The sequence below is a fragment of the Hemiscyllium ocellatum genome, chromosome 2 (assembly GCF_020745735.1).
Source record: "Hemiscyllium ocellatum isolate sHemOce1 chromosome 2, sHemOce1.pat.X.cur, whole genome shotgun sequence".
Classification (NCBI taxonomy): domain Eukaryota; kingdom Metazoa; phylum Chordata; class Chondrichthyes; order Orectolobiformes; family Hemiscylliidae; genus Hemiscyllium; species Hemiscyllium ocellatum.
Genome location: NC_083402.1, coordinates 2679838 through 2703210, shown reverse-complemented (window position 1 = coordinate 2703210; position 23373 = coordinate 2679838). Strand labels below are relative to the sequence as shown.

The 23373-nt window shown below is 47.3% G+C and overlaps 1 protein-coding gene across 1 annotated transcript in view; it reads right to left on the bottom strand.

Moving 5' to 3' along the window:
* Nucleotides 1–22381, bottom strand: part of cplane1 (ciliogenesis and planar polarity effector 1) — a 295045-nt gene extending 272664 nt beyond the window's left edge. The window contains exon 1 of the mRNA XM_060847121.1: nucleotides 21916–22381. Within this exon, the coding sequence (XP_060703104.1) occupies nucleotides 21916–21996 (81 nt within the window). The 5' untranslated portion in view covers nucleotides 21997–22381. The remainder of the gene's footprint in view (nucleotides 1–21915) is intronic.
* Nucleotides 22382–23373: the final 992 nt, after the last annotated feature.

Sequence of the window (23373 nt, the reverse complement as noted above, 5' to 3'; positions counted from 1 at the left end):
GTGCCAACCACTGTGCCACCGTACCGCCCACAAATTGCCAGCACCAATTCATGATGGACATGTTCATACAACACTTTATTCGTGTTTCCCGTAACCATCCCTCCTCTGGGTCTTTTCTTTTCCCTACAAGACGCTCTACATTAGTGCAAATGGACTGAACTCTCATATTACCACTGCAAAAAAAATTAATGCATGAAGTTGTAAGTGAAGGCATCTCTGAACAGTGTCATTCAGCACAGACTAGAGTTTAGGTGAAAGTGAGGACTGCAGATGCTGGAGGTTAGAGTCTAGAGAGCGGTGCTGGAAAAGTACAGGAGGTCAGGGAGCATCCGAGGAGCAGGAAAACTGACGTTTCGGGCAAAAGCCCTTCACCAGGGTGTATCTAATGAAGAGCTTTCGCCCGAAACATTGATCTTCCTGCTCCTCAGAGACTGTCTGACCTGCTGTGCTTTTCCAGCACCACACTCTAGACAGACTAGAGTTTGATTATTTGTAAAATACTTTCCAGTACGCAAAGTGTAATGAGTCCTGAAGCTGCATTCCTGATTTAGGAGGGGTGACTGGACTGGCATTGTGATTCCTATACAGCCACACTGTTACATTGGCCACTTCCACTGAGCGATGGATCCTGGCTGCTGACACTGTACTTCATGTACAAAACCCAGCAATACAATGCCATTATTAGCTCATTTATCTAAAGCTCAAAACCAAAAGATCAAGGTAATTTCTCTTCTTATTTAGAGTTTCTCAGTACATGCAAATAAATCTTCGAACTCTTCAGTGAGTAAGAGCGATAGGTCTCCTCTAAGCAGGTGTTTATGTGGCCTGCTTTTGTTCCACTGAGGTGAAATCTTGATTTTACATTTTGATGTTCTTTTATTATATTTAATTCCTTTAGTTGTTGCCAACAGCTGACATTGCTGTAGAGGTGACAGTAATTGCTGTTTGGGTCTAAACGATTGTTGTTTGAGGCAGTGGTGTGGGTTCGACAGTGCTAGCCGGAGTTCTCAGTTTGGTAACAGTTGGAGTTCGGAGGTTGGCTGAGGTAGCAGCCTCCTGCTGCTGAGCTAAATTTACAGTGTCATTTCCACACTGTCAAGGAACACATGACACTGATGGCATACAGTCACTGCTGGGGCTCACCAAGGCATAGACAAAAGGGAGGACTGTAGATGCTGGAACCAGAGTGGTGCTGGAAAAGCACAGCAGGTCAGGCAGCATCCGAGGAGCAGGGAAATCGACGTTTTGGGCAAACGCTCTTCATCCATTCCTGATGAAGGGCTTCTGCTCGAAACATCGGTTAACAAGGCATGCCTACTCCAGCCCCTTGTTTCACAAGCTCATCTGCGAGGATGTTTCCTTCAGGACATGATCCACGCTGGATTTTAACAATCCCAAATTCTCTAAGACTTGCCTGTTCTAAGATATATCTCAGAACTGGTGCTGAAGGTAATGGTTTCTCATCCGCTGACACAAACCCCCTTGTTGCCCAGGGTGGAAGAAATCAGGTCAGTTATCACAATCATACATGCTTTCAGAGTTTTTCAGGATGACTGATGGTATAAGGTACTGCTGTTTGCGTGCTCTTACTGCTTGGTCATGTTCAAACCCCAGGGGAGTTTTCACCCACACCCAGTCTTCCCGTCTGTTGCCAGGGAAGAGCCAGTGATAAAGATTATAATTGTCCTTCTGTCTCAATTGCAGAACAAAGATGTGGTTCCCAGCTGAAAATGTGTTGCTGGTTAAAGCGCAGCAGGTCAGGCAGGGAACAGGAAATTCGACGTTTTGGGCATAAGCCCTTCATCAGGAAAGACATGGTTCACCCTGATACAGCCAAGTGCCTGCTAAAGAGGCTTCTTTTTTGTTTTGAAACTGGAATATATACAAGTCGTGCAAATTAAGTGTCTATCGAATTATTCTGTTCTGGCTCACAATACCATCCTAAGATATCCATCCAGACCAAGGGGTATGTTTTGTTAGAATGGTAAGAGGATGAAAGGCCAGTTATGTATGGAAACTGTTGTACTCCCCAGCAAACAGCAAGGAGATGTTTTTTTACAAAACAGGAAAGCCTGCTCTCTTGGCATTAATAGCCTTCAGGTATAAGAGACAGAACCTAAATGCCAATACCCATCCTGTAACAGTACAACTGGGAGTGTGGTGGCAGTGGCAGTTATTTCTAGAGCAAAGGGTAGCTCTGGGTCAAGTGCTGGAGCTTGAACTGATGCTTGTTTCCACTCTCATACTGCTTGGGTGGTTTGTTGTATCCATTCCCACAGAACGTTCATTCTCAACAGATTGGACAATAGAGCTGCTTTAGTAGCAAAGCTGTCAATGTAATTTATATAACCACTCAGAACTTTGGGTAAAGGCAGAATACAGATAGCATCAATCCTGTCTATCTCCAACTTACCAGGAGTATCATCATATCCAAATAAGAGATTTCCTGATTCACGATCAGCACTTTCTTAGGGTTAGCTTTCACTCCTAGATCTGTGAGGAGAGTTAAAAGCCAATGGGGCAGAACAAGAGGTTTGGGTTTTGTCTCTGTCTGAAGCGATAAATCACCGACATACCGCACACGGCAGTTGGGATTGGAAGAATGCTCTAATTCACAGCTAATCTTTAATGGAATATGGATGAGGAATTATGGAATTCTGTGGCAAACAAACCCAAGTGTACTGCTGTCCTTGAAAGGTAAATGTAAATTTATGCTGACATTCCTGCTTTAAGGAAATAGACCAAAATCCATGACCAATATCCAGGATAATAAAGTTCATCACCTGAGGCGCCTGGTACACATTGGCTATGATGGACAGTGTGTAAGAAGTGGCTTTATTTCATGCTCCTTAATCAATTACCAGTCTCGAGAAGCCATCTAGCCTCTGAACTGGCCAAAGAGGGGAGTCATTAGTGGGGGCTACCCAGCGCAACATTCCCTGCTTAAGCAGAGTATTGATTATTTTGGCTACACCCACTTTTACATAATTTGGTAAAGAATATTGGCTCTGGGGTTTAGGGCCTAGACTGCCTATCATTACTTGCTCGGTCATATGTCCAGAATCATGGCTGTGGGTAGTGAACATTTTCACACACTGTACAATCAGATTCTGAGCAACTTGCTCATCAATTATAGAATTATTGAATCACAGAATCCCTACAGTACAAAAGAGGTCATTCAGCCCGTCGAGACTGCACTGATCCTCCAATGAGCATCCTATCCTTAACCCTCAGACACAGACAGAACATGCAAACTCCAAACAAACAGTTGCCCAGTCAGCTCAGAGGAGTTGTCATAATTCACCAACTGGATAGATTGGCAGGTGGTACTCACCTGTAAGAATCTCAAGGGGTCCCTGCTTCCCCCAATCAGGGCATCTGTCAGATGCAGCGGTTTGTTGGATCAAAAGCGACATCACATTTGCTCATAAGATCGGAGCCCAAAATATGTTCTGTCTCCTGGTGAGCCTCTTACTCGACTAGGACAATGTGGGGTTCCCACTATACCTTACCGAGTTAACTGTGCTGAGTCTCAATACCCTGGGTTCACACTGTACCTTACCGAGTTAACTGTGCTGAGTCTCAATACCCTGGGTTCACACTGTACCTTACCGAGTTAACTGTGGTGAGTCTCAATACCCTGGGTTCCCACTATACCTTACCGAGTTAACTGTGCTGAGTCTCAATACCCTGGGTTCACACTGTACCTTACCGAGTTAACTGTGCTGAGTCTCAATGCCCTGGGTTCACACTGTACCTTACCGAGTTAACTGTGGGGAGTCTCAATGCCCTGGGTTCACACTGTACCTTACTGAGGTAACTGTGGTGAGTCTCAATACCCTCTTGTGTGTGATCTGTGAAGCCACTTAAAATGATTGCACTTGCATGGTGTCTATTGAACCACAAAACCATTGCCTGCAGGTGGGACAGTTCAGGATCCTTCTGGAGCCCTTAGGATAAACCAAAAGGAATTCCAAAATTCCTACCTCAGATTAGCAGGAGGTGTTCCCATACTATCCCATTTGGTATTACACAGCTATTGTGGAGAGGCCTGTCACTGTCAATATGGGTACTCGCTCTCCTGCTCTATGATCAGATACGTACGAGCAGGTCCTTCTCATGGTAGTGGCCTGTTATGTCTGTCAGATAAGGACAGGGAAGAACAAGCTTTGGCAAAATGCCATCTTCCTCACACATACTGATGCTCTTCTAAAGGAGGAGCAAAACTAGACCTTCCTTTCGGCAATTACTCAGGGCAGATGAATGAAGTAAAAATGGAGGAACGCTTTAGGTCTATCGAACATAATTCTATTCGTTTCAAAATGGTTTTGGAAAAGGATAAAAGTTAATGTTTTCAATCGGAGTAAGAGAAGTTCTCACGGTATGACACTAGAGCTTTCAAAAGTTGATTGGAGTAGACTGTTTTGCAAGCAAAAAGATGTCTGACAAGTGGGAGGCTTTGAAAAGTGTGATGACAAGAGTTCAGAAGCATTATGTTCCTGTTAGAGTGAAGGGTTAGGCTGGTAAGATGAAGGAACAATAGTCGAATAAAGATATTGAGGTTCTAGTCAAAAGTAAAAGAAAACTTTATTTGATAGAGATAACTTAGTTCAATTGAATGTCTTAATCAATACAAACAGTATAGGGCCATTCTTAAAAAAGAAATCCGAAGGCAAAGTGGGGATAGGAGATACCATTAGCAGGTAAGGTTAAGGATAATCCAAAAAGATTCTACAAATACATTAAGAGTGAGAGAGTAACCAGAAAAATTCATCAACTTCACCAACACATTCCACCCTGACCTTAAATTTACCTGGACCATCTCTGACACCTCCCTCCCCTTCCTGGACCTCTCCAGCTCCATTAATGACGACCGACTTGACACTGACATTTTTTACAAACCCACCGACTCCCACAGCTACCTGGATTACACCTCTTCCCACCCTACCTCCTGCAAAAATGCCATCCCGTATTCCCAATTCCTCTGCCTCCGCCGTATCTGCTCCCAGGAGGACCAGTTCCACCACAGAACACACCAGATGGCCTCCTTCTTTAGAGACCGCAATTTCCCTTCCCACGCGGTTAAAGATGCCCTCCAACGCATCTCGTCCACATCCCGCACCTCTGCCCTCAGACCCCACCCCTCCAACCGTAACAAGGACAGAGTGCCCCTGGTGCTCCCCTTCCACCCTACAAACCTTCGCATAAACCAAATCATCCGCTGACATTTCCGCCACCTCCAAACAGACCCCCCCACCAGGGATATATTTCCCTCCCCACCCCTTTCCGCCTTCCGCAAAGACAGTTCCCTCCGTGACTACCTGGTCAGGTCCACACCCCCCTACAACCCACCCTCCCATCCTGGCACCTTCCCCTGCCACCGCAGGAACTGTACAACCTGTGCCCACACCTCCTCCCTCACCTCCATCCAAGGCCCCAAAGGAGCCTTCCACATCCATCAAAGTTTTACCTGCACATCCACCAATATCATTTATTGTATCCGTTGCTCCCGATGCGGTGTCCTCTACATTGGGGAGACTGGGCGCCTCCTAGCAGAGCGCTTCAAAAACCTCTCCGGGACACCCGCACCAATCAACCACACCGCCCCGTGGCCCAACATTTCAACTCCCCCTCCCACTCTGCCGAGGACATGGAGGTCCTGGGCCTCCTTCACCGCCGCTCCCTCACCACCAGACGCCTGGAGGAAGAACGCCTCATCTTCCACCTCGGAACACTTCAACCCCAGGGCATCAATGTGGACTTCAACAGTTTCCTCATTTCCCCTTCCCCCACCTCACCCTAGTTCCAAACTTCCAGCTCAGCACTGTCCCCATGACTTGTTCTACCTGCCTATCTTCCTTTCCACCACCCTCTCTGACCTATCACCTTCATCCCCTCCCCCATTTACCTACTGTACTCTATGCTACTTTCTCCCCACCCCCACCCTCCTCTAGCTTATCTCTCCACCCTTCAGGCTCACTGCCTTTATTCCTGATGAAGGGCTTTTGCCCGAAAGCTGCCTGAACTGCTGTGCCTTTCCAGGACCACTAATCCAGAATCTGGTTTCCAGCATCTGCAGTCATTGTTTTTACCGAGAGAAAGGATAGGGCCTCTTAAAGTACAAGGAGGTCATCTTTGTTGAATACCAGGAATGGGAGAGCTACTAAATGAATATTTTGTGCCAGGTTTTACTGTGGAGAGGAAATGGAGTCCGGAGAACGCAGGGAAATAAACTTTGATACTTTAAAAACAGTTGACATTATACAAGAGGAGGTTCGGGAGGTCTCGGAGAAGATAAAGGTGGGTAAATCTCTGGGGCCTGATCTCGTGTATCCCAGAATATTGTGGGAAGTAAGGGAGGAAATTACTAAAGGGGTGCCTGATGACTGGAGGGTGGCTAATGTTGTACCTTTACTTAAGAAAAGTTGTAAGGAGATACCAGGGAACTATAGACCTGTGAGTCTGACTCCGGTTGTGGGTAATTATTGGAGTCGATTATAAAAGATATGATTATCGACAATTAGAGAAGCAAAAACCGATTGGGGATAGTCAGCATGGTTTTGTGCAAGGAAAATCATGTCTCACAAACTTGACTGAGTTTTTTGTGGAATTTACCGAAAAGATTGATGATGGCAGAACAATAGTGACAAACGTCCGAGCCTACCCAGCCTTTCTTTGGATTTGGATTTTAGTGAGGCCTTTGAGGAGGTTCCACATGGTAGAATTAGTAAAGTTGGTCAAATGGGATTCAGGGTGAGCGTGCCCATTGGGGACATAATTAGCTAACCAGCAGGAGAGAGAGGGAGAGGAATGGTGGAGGGTTACTGTTCAGACTGGAGGCCTGTGCCCAGCAGTGTTCCACAGGGATCGGGTTTGGGTCCACTGTTGTTAGTCATTTATGTAAATGATTTGGATGAGAATATGGAAGGCATGGTTAGTACATTTGCAGATGACACCAAAATTGGTGGCGTAGCAGACAGTGAGGAAGGCTTTCAAGATTGCAAAGGGATCTTGATCAAATGGGTCAATGGGCTGAAAAATGGCGATGGAGTTCAATCTGGATAAATGTGAGGTTTTGCATTTTGGTACAACAAACAATGGGTCAGGCTGAGGGGAAAGTGAGTGCTGCTGATGCTGGAGATTACAGTCAAGAGTGTGGTGCTGGAAAAGCACAGCAGATGAGGCAGCCTCCAAGGAGTAGAAAAATCAACATTTCGGGCTTATCCAATTAATGGTAGGGCTTTGGTAGTGTTGTAGAACAGAGGGACCTCGGGGTTCAGGGACATAATTCTTTGAAGTTTGCGTCACATATGGACAGGGCAGTTAAAAAGGCATTTAGCATACTTACTGTCACAGAGATGTACAGCACTGAAACAGACCCTTCGGACCAACTCGTCCATACCGACCAGATATCCCAACCCAATCTAGTCCCATTTGCCAGCCCTTGGCCCATATCCCTCCAAGCCCTTCCTATTCATATACCCATCCAGATGCCTTTTAAATACTGTAATTGTACCAGCCTCCACCATTCCATACACGTACCACCCTCTGCGTGAAAACGTTGCCCTTTAGGTTTCTTTTATATCTTTCCCCTCTCATCCTAAACCTACGTCCTCTAGTTCTAGACTACTCCCACCCCAGGGAAAATACTTTGCCTATTTATCCTATCCATGCCCCTCATGATTTTCTAAACCTCTATAAGGTCACCCCTCAGCCTCCGACGCTCCGGGGAAAACAGCCCCAGCCTGTTCAGCCTCTCCCTGTAGCTCAAACCCTCCAACCCTGGCAACATCCTTGTACATCTTTTCTGAACCCTGAGTAGGAAGAAGACCAGAATTGCACACAATATTCCAACAGTGGCCTAACCAATGTCCTGTACAGCCGCAACATGACCTCCCAACTCCTGTACTCAATACTCTGACCAATAAAGGAAAGCATACCAAACGCCTTCTTCACTATCCTATCTACCTGCAACTCTACTCTCAAGGAGCTATGAACCTGCACTCCAAGGTCTCTTTGTTCAGTAATACTCCCTAGGACCTTACCATTAAGTGTATAAATCCTGCTCTGATTTGCTTTCCCAAAATGCAGCACCTCGTATTTATCTAAATTAAACCCCATCTGCCACTTCTCAGCCCATTGGCCCATCTGATCAAGATCCTGTTGTAATCTGAAGTAACCTTCTTCGATATTCACTACACCTCCAATTTTAGTGTCATTGGCGAACTTACTAACTATACCTCTTATGTTCATATCCAAACCATTTATATGAATGACGAAAAGTAGAGGGCCCAGCACCGATCCTTGTGGCACCCCACTGGTCACAGGCCTCCAGTCTGAAAAACAACCCTCCACCACCACCCTCTGTCTTCTGCCTTTGAGCCAGCTCTGCATCCAAATGGCGAGTCGTCCCTGAATCCACTGAGATCGAAACTTGCTATCAAATATCCCATGGGGAACCTTGTCGAATGCCTTACTGAAGTCCATATAGATCACGTCCACTACTCTGCCCTCATCGATCCTCTTTGTTGTTTCTTTAAAAAACTCCATCTTAAATTTGTGAGACATGATTTCCCACACACAAAGCCATGTTGGCTATCTCTAATCAGTTCTTGCCTTTCCAAATACATGTACATCCTGTCCCTCAGGATTCCCTCCAACAACTTGCCCACCACCGAGGTCAGGCTCACCGGTCTATAGTTCCCTGGCTTGTCCTTACCACCCTTCTTAAACAGTGGCACCATGTTAGCCAACCTTCAGTCTTCCGGCACCTCACCTGTGACTATCGATGATACAAATTTCTCAGCAAGAGGCCCAGCAATCACTTCCCTAGTTTCCCACAGAGTTCTCGGGTACACCTGATCAGGTCCTGGGGATTTATCCACCTTTATGCATTTCAAGACATCTAGCACTTCCTTCTCTGTAATATGGACATTTTTCAAGATGTCACCATCTATTTTCCCACATTCTGTATCTTCCATATCCTTTTCCACAGTAAATACTGATGCAAAATACTTGTTTAGTATCTCCACCATCCCCTGAGGCTCCACATAAAGGCTGCCTTGCTGATCTTTGAGGGGCCCTATTCGCTCCCTAGTTACCCTTTTGTCCTTAATGTATTTGTAAAAACCCTTTGGATTCTCCTTAACCCTATTTGCCAAAGCTATCTCATGTCCCCTTTTTGCCCTGCTGATTTCCCTCTTAAGTATACTCCTACTGCCTTTATACTCTTCTAAGGATTCACTTGATCTCTCCTTTCTATACCTGACATTTGATTCCCTCTTTATCTTCATCAAAACCTCAATGTCTTTAGTTATCCAGCATTCCCTATACCTACCAGCATTTCCTTTCACCCTGACAGGAATTTACTTTCTCTGGATTCTCGTTATCTCATTTCTAAAGGCTTCCCATTTTCCAGCCGTCCCTTTACCTGTAAACATCTGCCCCCAGTCAGCTTTTGAAAGTTCTTGCCTAATACAGTCAAAATGGGCAATTTTTTTTTAGATTAGATTACTTACAGTGCATAAACAGGCCCTTCGGCCTACCCTTTCCACCACTATTTTAAATGTAATAGTATTATGGTCACTGGCCCCAAAGCGCTCCCCCACTGACACCTCAGTCACCTGCCCTGCCTTACACCTTCTCTAGTAGCTACATCCACATACTGAATCAGAAAATTGTCTTGTACGCACTAAACAAATTTCTCTCCATCTAATCCCTTAACACTATGGCAGTCCCAGTCTATGTTTGAAAAGGTAAAGTCCCCTCCCACAACCACCCTGTTATTCTTACAGATAACCAAATCTCCTTCTTGCCTTCATTACTCAGGCCTCTGAGTATACGAGTTGAGGAGCCATGTTGAGGTTGTACAGGAAATTGGTGAGGCCTCGTTTGGAACACTGTGTCCAATCCTAATCGCCCAGTTATAGGAAGGATATTATTCAATTGGAGAGGGTTCAGAAGAGATTTACTGGGATGATGCTGAGGATGGAGGGCTTAAGTTCTAAAGAAAGACTGGATAGGCTGGGACTTTTCTTATTGGTGTGTAGGAGGTTGAGAGGCAATCTGACAGGAGTTTATAAAATAATGAGAGATATGGAGTTAATGTGAGCTGTCTTTTCCCTTGGATGGGAGATTTCAAAACTACGGGGTACATCTTTAATGTGAGAGGAGAGAGATTTAAAAAAAGACATGAGGGGCAAATATTTTTACACAGAAGGTGGTTTGGGTGCAGAATGAACTTCCTGAGGACGTGATGGATGGGAGTACAATTACAACAGTGAAAGGATATTTGGATAGATACGTGATTCTCCTGCTCCTTGCTTGCTGCCTTTTCCAGCAACACATTTTCAGCTCTAGATACGTGAATAGGAATGGTTTGGAGGGATATGGGCCAGGAGCAGGCAGGCGGGCTGATTTTTGTTTGGGAAACTTGTTCAATGTGGATGAGTTGGACCGAAGAGTTTGTCTGTGTTGGATGAATCTATAACTTCAAACACAATAGCAGTGTCCCAGCCCTTCCCATCGGGGGTGGAAATGGTGAACAACAGCTGCATTGGCTGGGACCACATCCTTCATTGCTCCAGACAGGGTGGATCCCTCTGAGGCCCTCACCTTTTAACAGGTTCCCGTATGTTCCTTGTTGTTATCCCGAGCTCCCCTTTCCCATGCTGGAGCCATTCACCTTTGTGTATGTGTTCTATTCTGGGTCAAAGGCTTCACAGGCTTTCCAAGATGTCTCAGTGGAATATTCATACCCAAACACTGCGCTGTCTATCACCGTGATTGTTTCTTTGCTGGTTTGTGAAAACAGCGATAAAGTGATCAAACAGACAGAAGGCAAATGCCGTCAGACGTTCCCTTTCCTTTGTCTATACTTATCTAGTCTGTCTACAAGGTCCTCTCTATTATATCCTCACCTTCCACACCACTATTCCCGGATACAATGCATTATCCTGCACCATTTCCATCACCTAGAGTCAGACCCCACCAACAAAGATAGATTTCCCTCCTCGCTCCTAACTGCATTCGGTGTAGACCATTCCCTCCGTGACTCCCTCATTAAGTCCACACCTCCCAACCCCTACACCCAGAACCTACCCTTGCCACAAGTGTAAATCCTATGCCCACACTTCACCTCTCACGTCTGTCCAAAGCCCCAAAGGATCTTTTCATATCTGGCAGAGATTTTCTTGCACATCAACCCACCTCACCTACTGTGCCTGCTGCTCTCGATGTGGTCTCCTTCACATTGGGGAGACAGAACACCAACTTGCGGAGCTTTTCAGGGAATAACCCTGGGACACACACACCATCTAACCCCATCGCCCTGTGGACAAGCACTTCAACTCTCCTACCTACTCTGCCATGGACATGAAAGTCCTGGGCCTCCTCCATGACCAAACCAAGCCACCCAACATCTGGAGGAAAATTGCCTCATCTTCCGCCTTAGGGCTCTTCCACCACACTGAATCAACATCGATTTCACTAGTTTGCAAACCTCCCATCCCCCACCGCATCCCAGATCCAACCCTCAAACTCAGTACCACCATCTTTAACTATCCTACCGTTAATCTTCTTTCCCAGCTATCCGCTCCACCCTCCCACTGACCTAGCAAAATGACCCCCCATCTGCATCCACCTATCACATTCCCAGCAACTTACCCTTCCAGACCCAACCTCACCACCACCACCACCACCACCCCTCCATCCGCGTGCACCCACGCCCCACTCCCCCTCCCCCTCCCCCAACCCCCGCCGCCACCCACACAGTTATGCCTGAAGAGTTGACTTCCCCTCACCTTGGATGCTGCCTGACCTGCGGTTTTCAGAACCACAGTTTTTGACTCTGACGCTCCAGCATTTGCAAGCCTCACTTTCTCCTCCTTATTTACCCAGCCTGTCTACAGGGCCCTCCCCATTATACCCTCCTTATTTACCCAGCCTGCCTACAGGGCCCTCCCCATTATACCCTCCTTATTTACCCAGCCTGTCTACAGGGCCCTCCCCATTATACCCTCCTTATTTACCCAGCCTGCCTACAGGGCCCTCCCCATTATACCCTCCTTATTTACCCAGCCTGCCTACAGGGCCCTCCCCATTATACCCTCCTTATTTACCCAGCCTGTCTACAGGGCCCTCCCCATTATACCCTCCTTATTTACCCAGCCTGTCTACAGGGCCCTCCCCATTATACCCTCCTTATTTACCCAGCCTGCCTACAGGGCCCTCCCCATTATACCCTCCTTATTTACCCAGCCTGCCTACAGGGCCCTCCCCATTATACCCTCCTTATTTACCCAGCCTGTCTACAGGGCCCTCTCCATTATACCCTCCTTATTTACCCAGCCTGCCTACAGGGCCCTCCCCATTATACCCTCCTTATTTACCCAGCCTGTCTACAGGGCCCTCCCCATTATACCCTCCTTATTTACCCAGCCTGCCTACAGGGCCCTCCCCATTATACCCTCCTTATTTACCCAGCCTGTCTACAGGGCCCTCCCCATTATACCCTCCTTATTTACCCAGCCTGTCTACAGGGTCCTCTCCATTATACCCTCCTTATTTACCCAACCTGTCTACAGGGCCCTCCCCATTATACCCTCCTTATTTACCCAGCCTGTCTACAGGGTCCTCTCCATTATACCCTCCTTATTTACCCAGCCTGTCTACAGGGTCCTCCCCGTTATACCCTCCTTATTTACCCAGCCTGTCTACAGGGTCCTCCCCGTTATACCCTCCTTATTTACCCAGCCTGCCTACAGGGCCCTCCCCATTATACCCTCCTTATTTACCCAACCTGTCTACAGGGCCCTCCCCATTATACCCTCCTTATTTACCCAGCCTGTCTACAGGGTCCTCTCCATTATACCCTCCTTATTTACCCAGCCTGTCTACAGGGTCCTCCCCGTTATACCCTCCTTATTTACCCAGCCTGCCTACAGGGCCCTCCCCATTATACCCTCCTTATTTACCCAGCCTGCCTACAGGGCCCTCCCCATTATACCCTCCTTATTTACCCAGCCTGCCTACAGGGCCCTCCCCATTATACCCTCCTTATTTACCCAGCCTGTCTACAGGGCCCTCCCCATTATACCCTCCTTATTTACCCAGCCTGTCTACAGGGCCCTCCCCATTATACCCTCCTTATTTACCCAGCCTGTCTACAGGGTCCACCTCCATCCTGAATCCGCCTCTGTCCCCTCGCAGCATTTCTGTTCAGTCTCAAATTGACTTTGATCATTTGAAAGGTAAATTATCTTTAACTCTTTCCCTTTAAGTCCACATTTTCTGACTTCAGCTCACTTATCTCAGCACTTCTCAGTTTATATGTCTGTTCCAATTACCAAGCACAAAGACAACATATTCCCATCAGCCCATTTACTTTGGGTAAGAGGTTTCCCAAGAACCTCTGAACCAACTCCAAAGAAAAATCTGATAGACTGGCACTCGTACCCTGCCAGGCTTCCCAATACTTGACCCACATTGGCTGTTTCTTATTCACATCTGCCTTCACCAAGTTCTCCCATTCAGATTGATTATCTGCCAGGATTTCACAGCAAAGTTTCAACAACAAATTCAATCACACAAAAATGTTGAACTGAAATGGTATTGGTTCAATTGCCTTGATCCTAATGTAGCCACTTGAATCCTGGCCTGCCACCCTCTTAATCCAGGCTCAGGCTAGAGTTGAGAATAACAGGCTGGTGGGTTCAACTTCAAAGCAATTTTGGGTCACTTCTTATCAAAGCCACCCAGTGGGTGCCAATTATTGGATATAAATTACCAAAAGCTACAAAAAGTAATTTGGTTATGAATTAAGAAATCTCTCAGACAATCAAAACGCAAAAGCATTACTTAAACTTCATTGCATGAAGCAACCAAGGCAACACCCCTCAAGGAAGCGAGTTCAGCCTCACAGCGCAACTGAGCTATTAGTCGAGGTGGAAGAGCACGGCAGTGCAGGCAGCATCCGAGGACCAGTAAAATCAACGTTTCAGGCAAAAGCCCTTAATCAGGAATACTGAAGGTCTATTGTCCGAAACGTCAATTTCCCTGCTCCTCGGATGCTGCCTGACCTGCTGTGCTTTTCCAGCACCACTCTAATACAGAATCTGGTTTCCAGCATCTGTACTCATTCTTTTTACCTAACTGAGCTATTATGCAATTAATGTTGGAATTTAGCTACAATTCCAACCAACAGCGTCTGTCTTTAGATTGCCAGGGATCAATCCTTGTGCCATGGTGTTCGCCAGAGTTCTGTTACTGAAGAATCTTACAGCATTTTCTGTCCTGTGAAGTTTCTGATGTGACATTAGTTGAGACCCTTTTGATCCGTACATCCACAACATTGATTTCACTTCTGGAGTCATTAAAGCTTGCTTTCTCATGAGGAGCAGCTCACCTGTTCCTTGTTACATTGGGCATTAACTGTCTGTTCAAAACATAACTTTCCTGAAAATAACCCCTTTATCTCAGGGCATTCCTTCTGCAAACTGCTCATTTGACACAGGGTATCAAGCAGCGTTACCTCCTCTCTCCCAGGAGGCAGCTTGCTTGTATTGCTTCAATTCCTTCATCTTGGCAACAGTTAATTAACATATTGCTTTTATTTTATTTTTCACAGTTTCTCCTTGTCCCCTTCATCTCAGGAAACACTTTATTCCAGAAAAGAGTACTTGCTAATTCTTTCAATCCCTCAATAATCATTGAAGTTTAGAAGTTTACACTATCACAATTCCTTTCATAATAAATGCAGGTCGTTCTCCTGCAAAGCCATGGTCGTGTTCCCATGCAGCACCATCTCAGAGAGAATCATGCAATAGGAACAATGGGCCGATGGTAGAAACAGGATTGGGGCAAACCACCAAAAATACCAGCAAACGTTGAAACAAAAGTAGTTAGCTCAACACCACAGTGGCACAGTGGTTAGCACTGCTGCATCACAGCACCACAGTCCCAGGTTCAATTCCCGCCTCAGGCAACTCTCTGTGTGGAGTTTGCACAGTCTCCCCGTGTCTGTGAGGGTTTCTCCGGGTGCTCCGGTTTCCTCCCATGATCCAAAAATGTGCAGGTCAGGTGAATTGGCCGTGCTAAATTGCCCGTAGTGTTGGGTGAAGAGATAAATGTAGGGGAATGGGTCTGGGTGGGTTGGTCTTCGGAGGGTTGGTGTGGACTTGTTGGGCTAAAGGGCCTGTTTCCACACTGTAAGGAATCTAATCTAATCTAAATGATAGCACAGCTTCAGTACATTTTGACCTGTTGTATGGTACTGTCTTGTACAATTCACCAGAATCTTCAACTGATGAGTCTCGATGAGCATCTCTCCCTGCTGACCGCACTACATTCCGGCCAGTCTCCTGATCCCATCCAACGGTAACACTGCACAAGTCAGATCCTAGAATGAAACCTGCCTTCATCGATCAAGGGCTGATTTTTAATTTATTTTGCTAAGTTTATCAGGTTTTTCCAGAGGGTTTCACATTGTGATGCTGAGGGATGTCTATCACCTTATTGTACAAAACCCATCTGATTTATTACCTACCCCAACCTTTGGTATCCCTCTCACACATTCTAGCACCATCATACCACATGCTGTTTCCAAAGTAACTCAGCACTTCCTGGATATCTCAGAGTTGATCAATATCTGTGATGCAGCACCATCTTTAAAAAGATATTGTGCACCCAGAGAAGAGCTGTCAGCCCAGAGCATGTTACCTGACATTGGCCCTGAATGTGGCAGACAATGGAAAATTGGGGCCTCTCTGTGGACAGGGACATGGAGGCGCTGCTGATGAGGATGAGGTGATGCAGGGGCAGGATGTACATTTCACCCGGGCCATTAGAGGATGCCATTCTGCTAGAACCACACCAACCGAGACAAGGTTACCATACAGGCCAGCACAATCTCAACCATCTGAAGGAATGCACACACTGTAGGAAGAAGATCAATGACCTTCTCCACACTGCCAGTGGAAATGCCACCATCATCTTGTGACACCTCACACTATCTCCGCTACTGTACCCACCATTTCCTGCAACATCTTCCCCACTCACTCTCATCCTCACTAACATCTGACCCTGACTAACCCTGAACTTCTTCTGCACAGCCTACTCACCCCCTCAAAACACCTCCACACATGACCAAATGTAACCGTATGCCACCAGTTTTCCCTCCGTCACCCACTACGTGCAGAGTTTCCTGACTCTCACCACCCTGAGCAACTGACTGGCCATGTCCAAGCCCCTGTCCTGGTATTGTTTGGGCAGTTGGTTACCATAGTGATGAGTCACTAAAACAAATTCACATAATTCTGTAGACATTCTTTCACATTTAAACATTTTTTTTTAAACAAAGAGAGAGAAAAAAAGCTGTTAATACAAACAGGTAAAAACAAGGACTGCAGATGCTGGAAACCAGATTCTGGATTAGAATGGTGCTGGAAAAGCACAGCAGGTCAGGCAGCATCCGAGGAGCAGGGAAATCGACATTTCAGGCAAAAGCCCTTTATCAGGAATGCAGCTGTTAATACAAACAACAACGCCAAGTTTCAAACTGTCCTCAAATTACCCTCAGTCAATTCCAGTGAAATTTTGCTCTTATCACAACTCTAAATTTTTAAATTAACAGATTGCTCTCAGTTTCTTGTCCTTGGGCTGTAGAGACAGTTTCACAATAATTTGCCAACTCCTAGCACAAACATTTCACAATATCTTTCACAAAGCTCTTCGCAAGAAAGCACATGAACCAACGAGCAAGTGATGCTGATGTAGAGTACAGCCTTCCCTGCACCGCAACACCACCTGCCGAGGATGAGAACCGTCTAACAGCGAACAAGGGTTCGCTTTATAAAAAAACTCAGCAATTCACAAATCATGGTTCATAAACTTGTGTTATAGGGGAACTACCGGTTGGAAAATTCCCCGTCTTCCCATCACCTGCTATAAGTGCATTCTAGCTTTCTGCCATTCCTGCACACGGAAACCCAGATCCCTTTGCACCAAAGGGCTCTGACATGTCTTCCCATTTTAGATAATAAATGTCAGCTTTACTTTTCCAACCAAAATTGATAACCTCACACTCAGGAGATAGTGATCAACAAAGCCCTCATTGCATCTCCTCCATTTCCTGCACTTCTGCACTCAAACCACTGCAAGGATAGAGTCCCCTGGTCCTCACATTCCAGCCCACTAACCTCCAAGTCCAACACATCATCCTCTGCCACTTCTGCCACCTACAGTCTGACTCATCACCAAAATGATGTTTCCCATCCCAGTCCATCTGCTTTTCAAAGGGACCGTTCCTTCTGTGACTCCCTCGTTAGGTCCACACTCCCACCAACCACTCCTCCACACCTGGAACCTTCCCTTGCAGTCACCTCCATCACCTTCATCGAAGGCCCCAAAGAGTCATTCCATGTCCAGCAGAGACTCGCAAGCATTTCCTCGAACCTGAGTTATTGCATCCATTGCTCCTGATGTAATCTGCTATACATGAGAGAGGCCAAGTGCCAAATCAGGAACTGGTTCAGGGAACATTTCTGGCCATATGCTCCAGTCAACTGCACCTTCCAGCTGCCATCCATTTCAACTTCCCGTCCCACTTCCCTGACGACATATCCATCCTGGGCCTCCTCCATTGTCAAAACAAGGCTATAGGCAAACTGGAGGAAGAACACCTCACCTTCCACCTTGACAGCTTACAACTATACGGCCTTCACATAGAATTCACCAGCTTCCAAATCTCCTCATATCCCCCCACCTCATCCCCGGCCCAGCCCTCCCTCTTTTCTCCACCCTCTGAGCCTATCTGTCCACCTTCCTTCCCACCAAGCCACTCCACCCTTCCCTCTGACCTGCATCCACCTATAACCATCCCACCCACCTTTCCTTTAGCCTCACTCGTGTCCTATTTACTTCTCAGCCCCTTCCCCAGTCCTGATGAATGTTTCAGGTCAGAACCTTCGCCTCCCCTTCTCCTCTGATGCTGCCTGACCAGCAGTGCTTTTTCTAGCTCCATGCTTTATCCACTTTACCCTCCCACTAATCCATGTTAAACATCATCTTCCAGATTTTGGCCCATTCATCTCACCGACAGCACGGTGGCTCAGTGGTTAGTACTGCTGCATCACCACGTGAGGGACTCAGGTTCAATTCCAGCTGTGGGCAACTGTGCAGACTGCATACAGATCTTCTCCCGGTGTCTGGGTGCTGCAATTCCCTCCCACGGTCCAGGGATGTGCAGGCTGGCTGGATTAGTCATGGGAAATGTCGGATTACCTTACATATTAACCTTTTGGCCTGCACCCTATCAAGTGCCTTCTGGAAGTCCAGATATACTACATTTAGAGGACCCCCAATGTGTATGTAGCTCGACATATCTATGAAGAACTCGAGCAAATTAGTCAAACATGATTTCCCTTCATAATACCATGATGTGGAGATGACAGTGTTGGACTGAGGCAGACAAAGTTTAAAAATCACAAAACATTAGTTTATAGTCCAACAGGTTCAAAAAGTACAATCTGTAGGCAGTCAGTCTGCATGACATTTTATAAATTCCTACTTTGGAAAGAGAACCAGTCTGACTCAAGATTAGGATGCAGACAGACTCTAACCTCACACCTTTAATGCATTATCTGAGCTGAGATGTCAATTTTTTTGATAACACCTGAAATTATCTTGGGAATGTAACTTGAAAAAAGTTCTGAGATTTACACACTAATGAAACGAAATGTGCAACCCATTCTAAACGATGAAAGCCTGAACAGCAATCTAGGTTTGTTCAATACATCACACCGGTTGTATGACACTTTGATCTTTTACGATATATTGTATCCTACGTATTCTGCCCCACTAGCTACCTGACAAAGAAGCAACGCTCCGAAAGCTTGTACTTCCGAATACACTTGTTGGACTATAACCAGGTGTGGTGATGTTTAACTTCATAAAACCATGCTGACTCAGATTGATCTTGGGCTGATATCCAACTCAGTATCCTGTTCTCAATTTCTCCCCACACCCTTCAATCTTTTTAGCCTTAAGAACTATATCTAAATCCTTTGTGAAAACATTCAACATTTTGGCCTCAATGGATTTCTGTGGAAGAGAATTCCACAGATTCACCACTCTCTGGGGCAAGAAATTACTCATTTCAGTCCTAGCTGGCCAACTGGTAACCTTAGACTGTGACCGCTGATTCTGAACTCCCCAGATGTCTGAAACATACTGCCTGCATTCACCCCATCCAGTCCTGTTATAATTTGACAGGTTTTGATGAGACTGCCACTATGGGATAACAATTCCAGTGAATATGATCCTACCTGACCCAGTCACTCCTCATACATCCTTTCTGCCATCCCATGGTTATGTTCAACAGAGGAACCTCGATTATCCGAATATCAGATTAGCTGAAGGAGACCCTGAGGTCCCGATAGAAACGTGATGTCAAAGAGCTGTTTCAATGCTGATTGCGTCTTGTGTTGACAGGTACAATGATTAAAAACACACTTGGCTGACTGCTGCCGAGAATGGTCCTGGACAGTCCAGGCACCACCTCCACTTTCTTTTTCTTTTTTCTTCTTTTTTTTTCTCTCTCTCTCGACTTACCCCACAAAGGCAGCAGCAGGCTGCACAGTCCAGCTGCTCCACCGGGGTGGGGGCATGGGCAGGGTTCAGGTAGGGTCGGACGGTGTTGGGGGGGGAACGGCTGGGTTTGGGGTCTCACGCGGTGTGCTGCTGCTGCCTTGTCTCCTGAACGGGGAGCAGACTTCACAGAAACCTCCGAGCCCCAGAGGAAATCAATTAACCAAAATAGTGCCCGCCCACCTCGATCAGATAATCGACGTTCCTCTGTATATGGTTATGGTATCCAGAAGACACGAATAACTAAAACAGTGGGAGCTGATATTGGGGATGGCAGGGCAGTCCTGAGAAGAAACGGGTTCGATTGAGCGTGTATTCACAAAAGTTTAAAAGGAAGAGGGGAAATCTGATGAAAATGTCCAAAGTTCTGACAGGGTTGGACAGATTAGATGCAAGGTGGATGGGGAGTCTATAACCAGGGGTCACAGTCTCAGGATACAAGTTAGAACAATTATGACTAAGACAAGAAAAACCTTCTTCAGTCAGATGGTGGTGAACCAGTGGAATCCTGCTCCTCAGACGCTGCCTTGAACCGCTGTGCTTTTCCAGCCTGCAGTCATTGTTATTACCCTGTTTTAACCATTGGAATTCTCTAGCACAGAAAGCTGTGGGGACCAGGTCACTGAGTATATTGAAGAAAGAGATAGACAAATGTTTACATTTTAAAAACCTCAAGTGTTACGAGGAGAGAGTGGGAATAGGACATTAAGATTGAGGATCAGCCATGATCACATTGGATACTGGAGGCAGCAGGAAAGAGCTGTTCCTGGTTTATACATTATGATGTTTTGTGACTGTTTAAGAAGGGTGGTAAGGACAAGCCAGGGAACTATAGACCAGTGAGCCTGACCTCGGTGGTGGGCAAGTTGTCGGAGGGGATCCTGAGGGACAGGATGTACATGTATTTGGAAAGGCAAGGACTGATTAGAGATAGTCAGCATGGCTTTGTGTGTGGGAAATCATGTCTCACAAACTTGATTGAGTTTTTGAAGAAGTAACAAAGAAGATTGATGAGGGCAGAGCAGTAGATGTGATCTATGTGGACTTCAGTAAGGCATTCGACAAGGTTCCCCATGGGAGACTGGTTAGCAAGGTTAGATCTCATGGAATTCAGGGAGAACTAGCCATTTGGATACAGAACTGGCTCAAAGGTAGAAGACAGAGGGTGGTGGTGGAGGGTTGTTTTTCAGACTGGAGGCCTATGACCAGTGGAGTGCCACAAGGATCGGTGCTGCGTCCTCTACTTTTTGTCATTTACATAAATGATTTGGATGTGAGCATAAGAGGTACAGTTAGTAAGTTTGCAGATGACACCAAAATTGGAGGTGTAGTGGACAGCGAAGAGGGTTACCTCAGATTACAACAGGATCTGGACCAGATGGACCAATGAGCTGAGAAGTGGCAGATGGAGTTTAATTCAGGTAAATGTGAGGTGCTGAATTTTGGGAAAGCAAATCTTAGCAGGACTTATACACTTAATGGTAAGGTCCTGGGGAGTATTGCTGAACAAAGAGACCTTGGAGTGCAGGTTCATAGCTCTTTGAAAGTGGAGTCGCAGGTAGATAGGATAGTGAAGGCGGCGTTTGGTATGCTTTCCTTTATTGGTCAGAGTATTGAGTACAGGAGTTGGGAGGTCATGTTGCAGCTGTACAGGACATTGGTTAGGCCACTGTTGGAATATTGTGTGCAATTTGGTCTCCTTCCTATCGGAAAGATGTTGTGAAGCTTGAAAGGGTTCAGAAAAGATTTACAAGGATGTTGCCAGGGTTGAAGGATCTGAGCTACAGGGAGAGGGTGAACAGGCTGGGGCTATTTTCCCTGGAGCGTCGGAGGCTGAGGGGTGACCTTATAGAGGCTTACAAAATTATGAGAGGCATGGATAGGATAATTCGACAAAGTCTTTTCCCTGGGGTCGGGGAGTCCAGAACTAGAGGGCATAGGTTTAGGGTGAGAGGGGAAAGATATAAAAGAGGCCTAAGGGGCAACGTTTTCACACAGAGGGTGGTATGTGTATGGAATGAGCTGCCAGAGGATGTGGTGGAGGCTGGTACAATTGCAACATTTAAGAGGCATCTGGATGGGTATATGAATAGGAAGGGTTTGGAGGGATATGGGCCGGGTGCTGGCAGGTGGGACTAGATTGGGTTGGGATATCTGGTTAGCATGGACTGGTTGGACCGAAGGGTCTATTTCCATGCTGTACATCTCTATGACTCTGTGAGAGTGAAGGATTGAGTTGAGCAGTGACACTGAGACTGAGTTAGTGCTTACCTCTCCGATCCAGGAGAGCCGTCGCCACGGTTTCTTGTGCCTGATGCTGGAGGACAGCAGGACCTCCAGTTTCAGGTTCATGGTGAGATCCAGGAGCTCAGGTACAGGCGGCTCCTCACCCTGAGCAACCGCTGAGACTCGGGGGATCCACTCCGCCCTGGGGGGAGCCCCGCACTCACTCCCTGGGGGGGAACACACCCCGCACTCACTCCCTGGGGGGGGGGAGGGGAACACACCCCGCACTCACTCCCTGGGGGGGGGGGGAGGGGAACACACCCCGCACTCACTCCCCGGGGGGGGGGAGGGGAACACACCCCGCACTCACTCCCCGGGGGGGGAGGGGAACACACCCCGCACTCACTCCCCGGGGGGGGAGGGGAACACCCAGAGCCTGCTCCGAGGAAGCAAACCCCAGTCACCCCCCACCCCCCGGGACGGTGTCAGATATACCGCTCCCTATAGGAGTCCCCCACACCGCTCCCTATAGGAGTCCCCTACACCGCTCCCTATAGGAGTCCCCCACACCGCTCCCTATAGGAGTCCCCCACACCGCTCCCTATAGCAGTCCCCTATACCGCTCCCTATAGGAGTCCCCTATACCGCTCCCTATAGCAGTCCCCCACACCGCTCCCTATAGCAGTCCCCCACACCGCTCCCTATAGCAGTCCCCTATACCGCTCCCTATAGGAGTCCCCTATACCGCTCCCTATAGGAGTCCCCTATACCGCTCCCTATAGGAGTCCCCTATACCGCTCCCTATAGCAGTCCCCCACACCGCTCCCTATAGGAGTCCCCTATACCGCTCCCTATAGGAGTCCCCCACACCGCTCCCTATAGGAGTCCCCTATACCGCTCCCTATAGGAGTCCCCTATACCGCTCCCTATAGCAGTCCCCCACACCGCTCCCTATAGGAGTCCCCCACACCGCTCCCTATAGGAGTCCCCCACACCGCTCCCTATAGGAGTCCCCTATACCGCTCCCTATAGGAGTCCCCCACACCGCTCCCTATAGGAGTCCCCCACACCGCTCCCTATAGCAGTCCCCTATACCGCTCCCTATAGGAGTCCCCTATACCGCTCCCTATAGGGGTCCCCTACACCGCTCCCTATAGGAGTCCCCTACACCGCTCCCTATAGCAGTCCCCTATACCGCTCCCTATAGCAGTCCCCTATACCGCTCCCTATAGCAGTCCCCTATACCGCTCCCTATAGGAGTCCCCTATACCGCTCCCTATAGGAGTCCCCCACACCGCTCCCTATAGCAGTCCCCTATACCGCTCCCTATAGCAGTCCCCTATACCGCTCCCTATAGCAGTCCCCTATACCGCTCCCTATAGGAGTCCCCTATACCGCTCCCTATAGGAGTCCCCTATACCGCTCCCTATAGCAGTCCCCTATACCGCTCCCTATAGGAGTCCCCTATACCGCTCCCTATAGGGGTCCCCTACACCGCTCCCT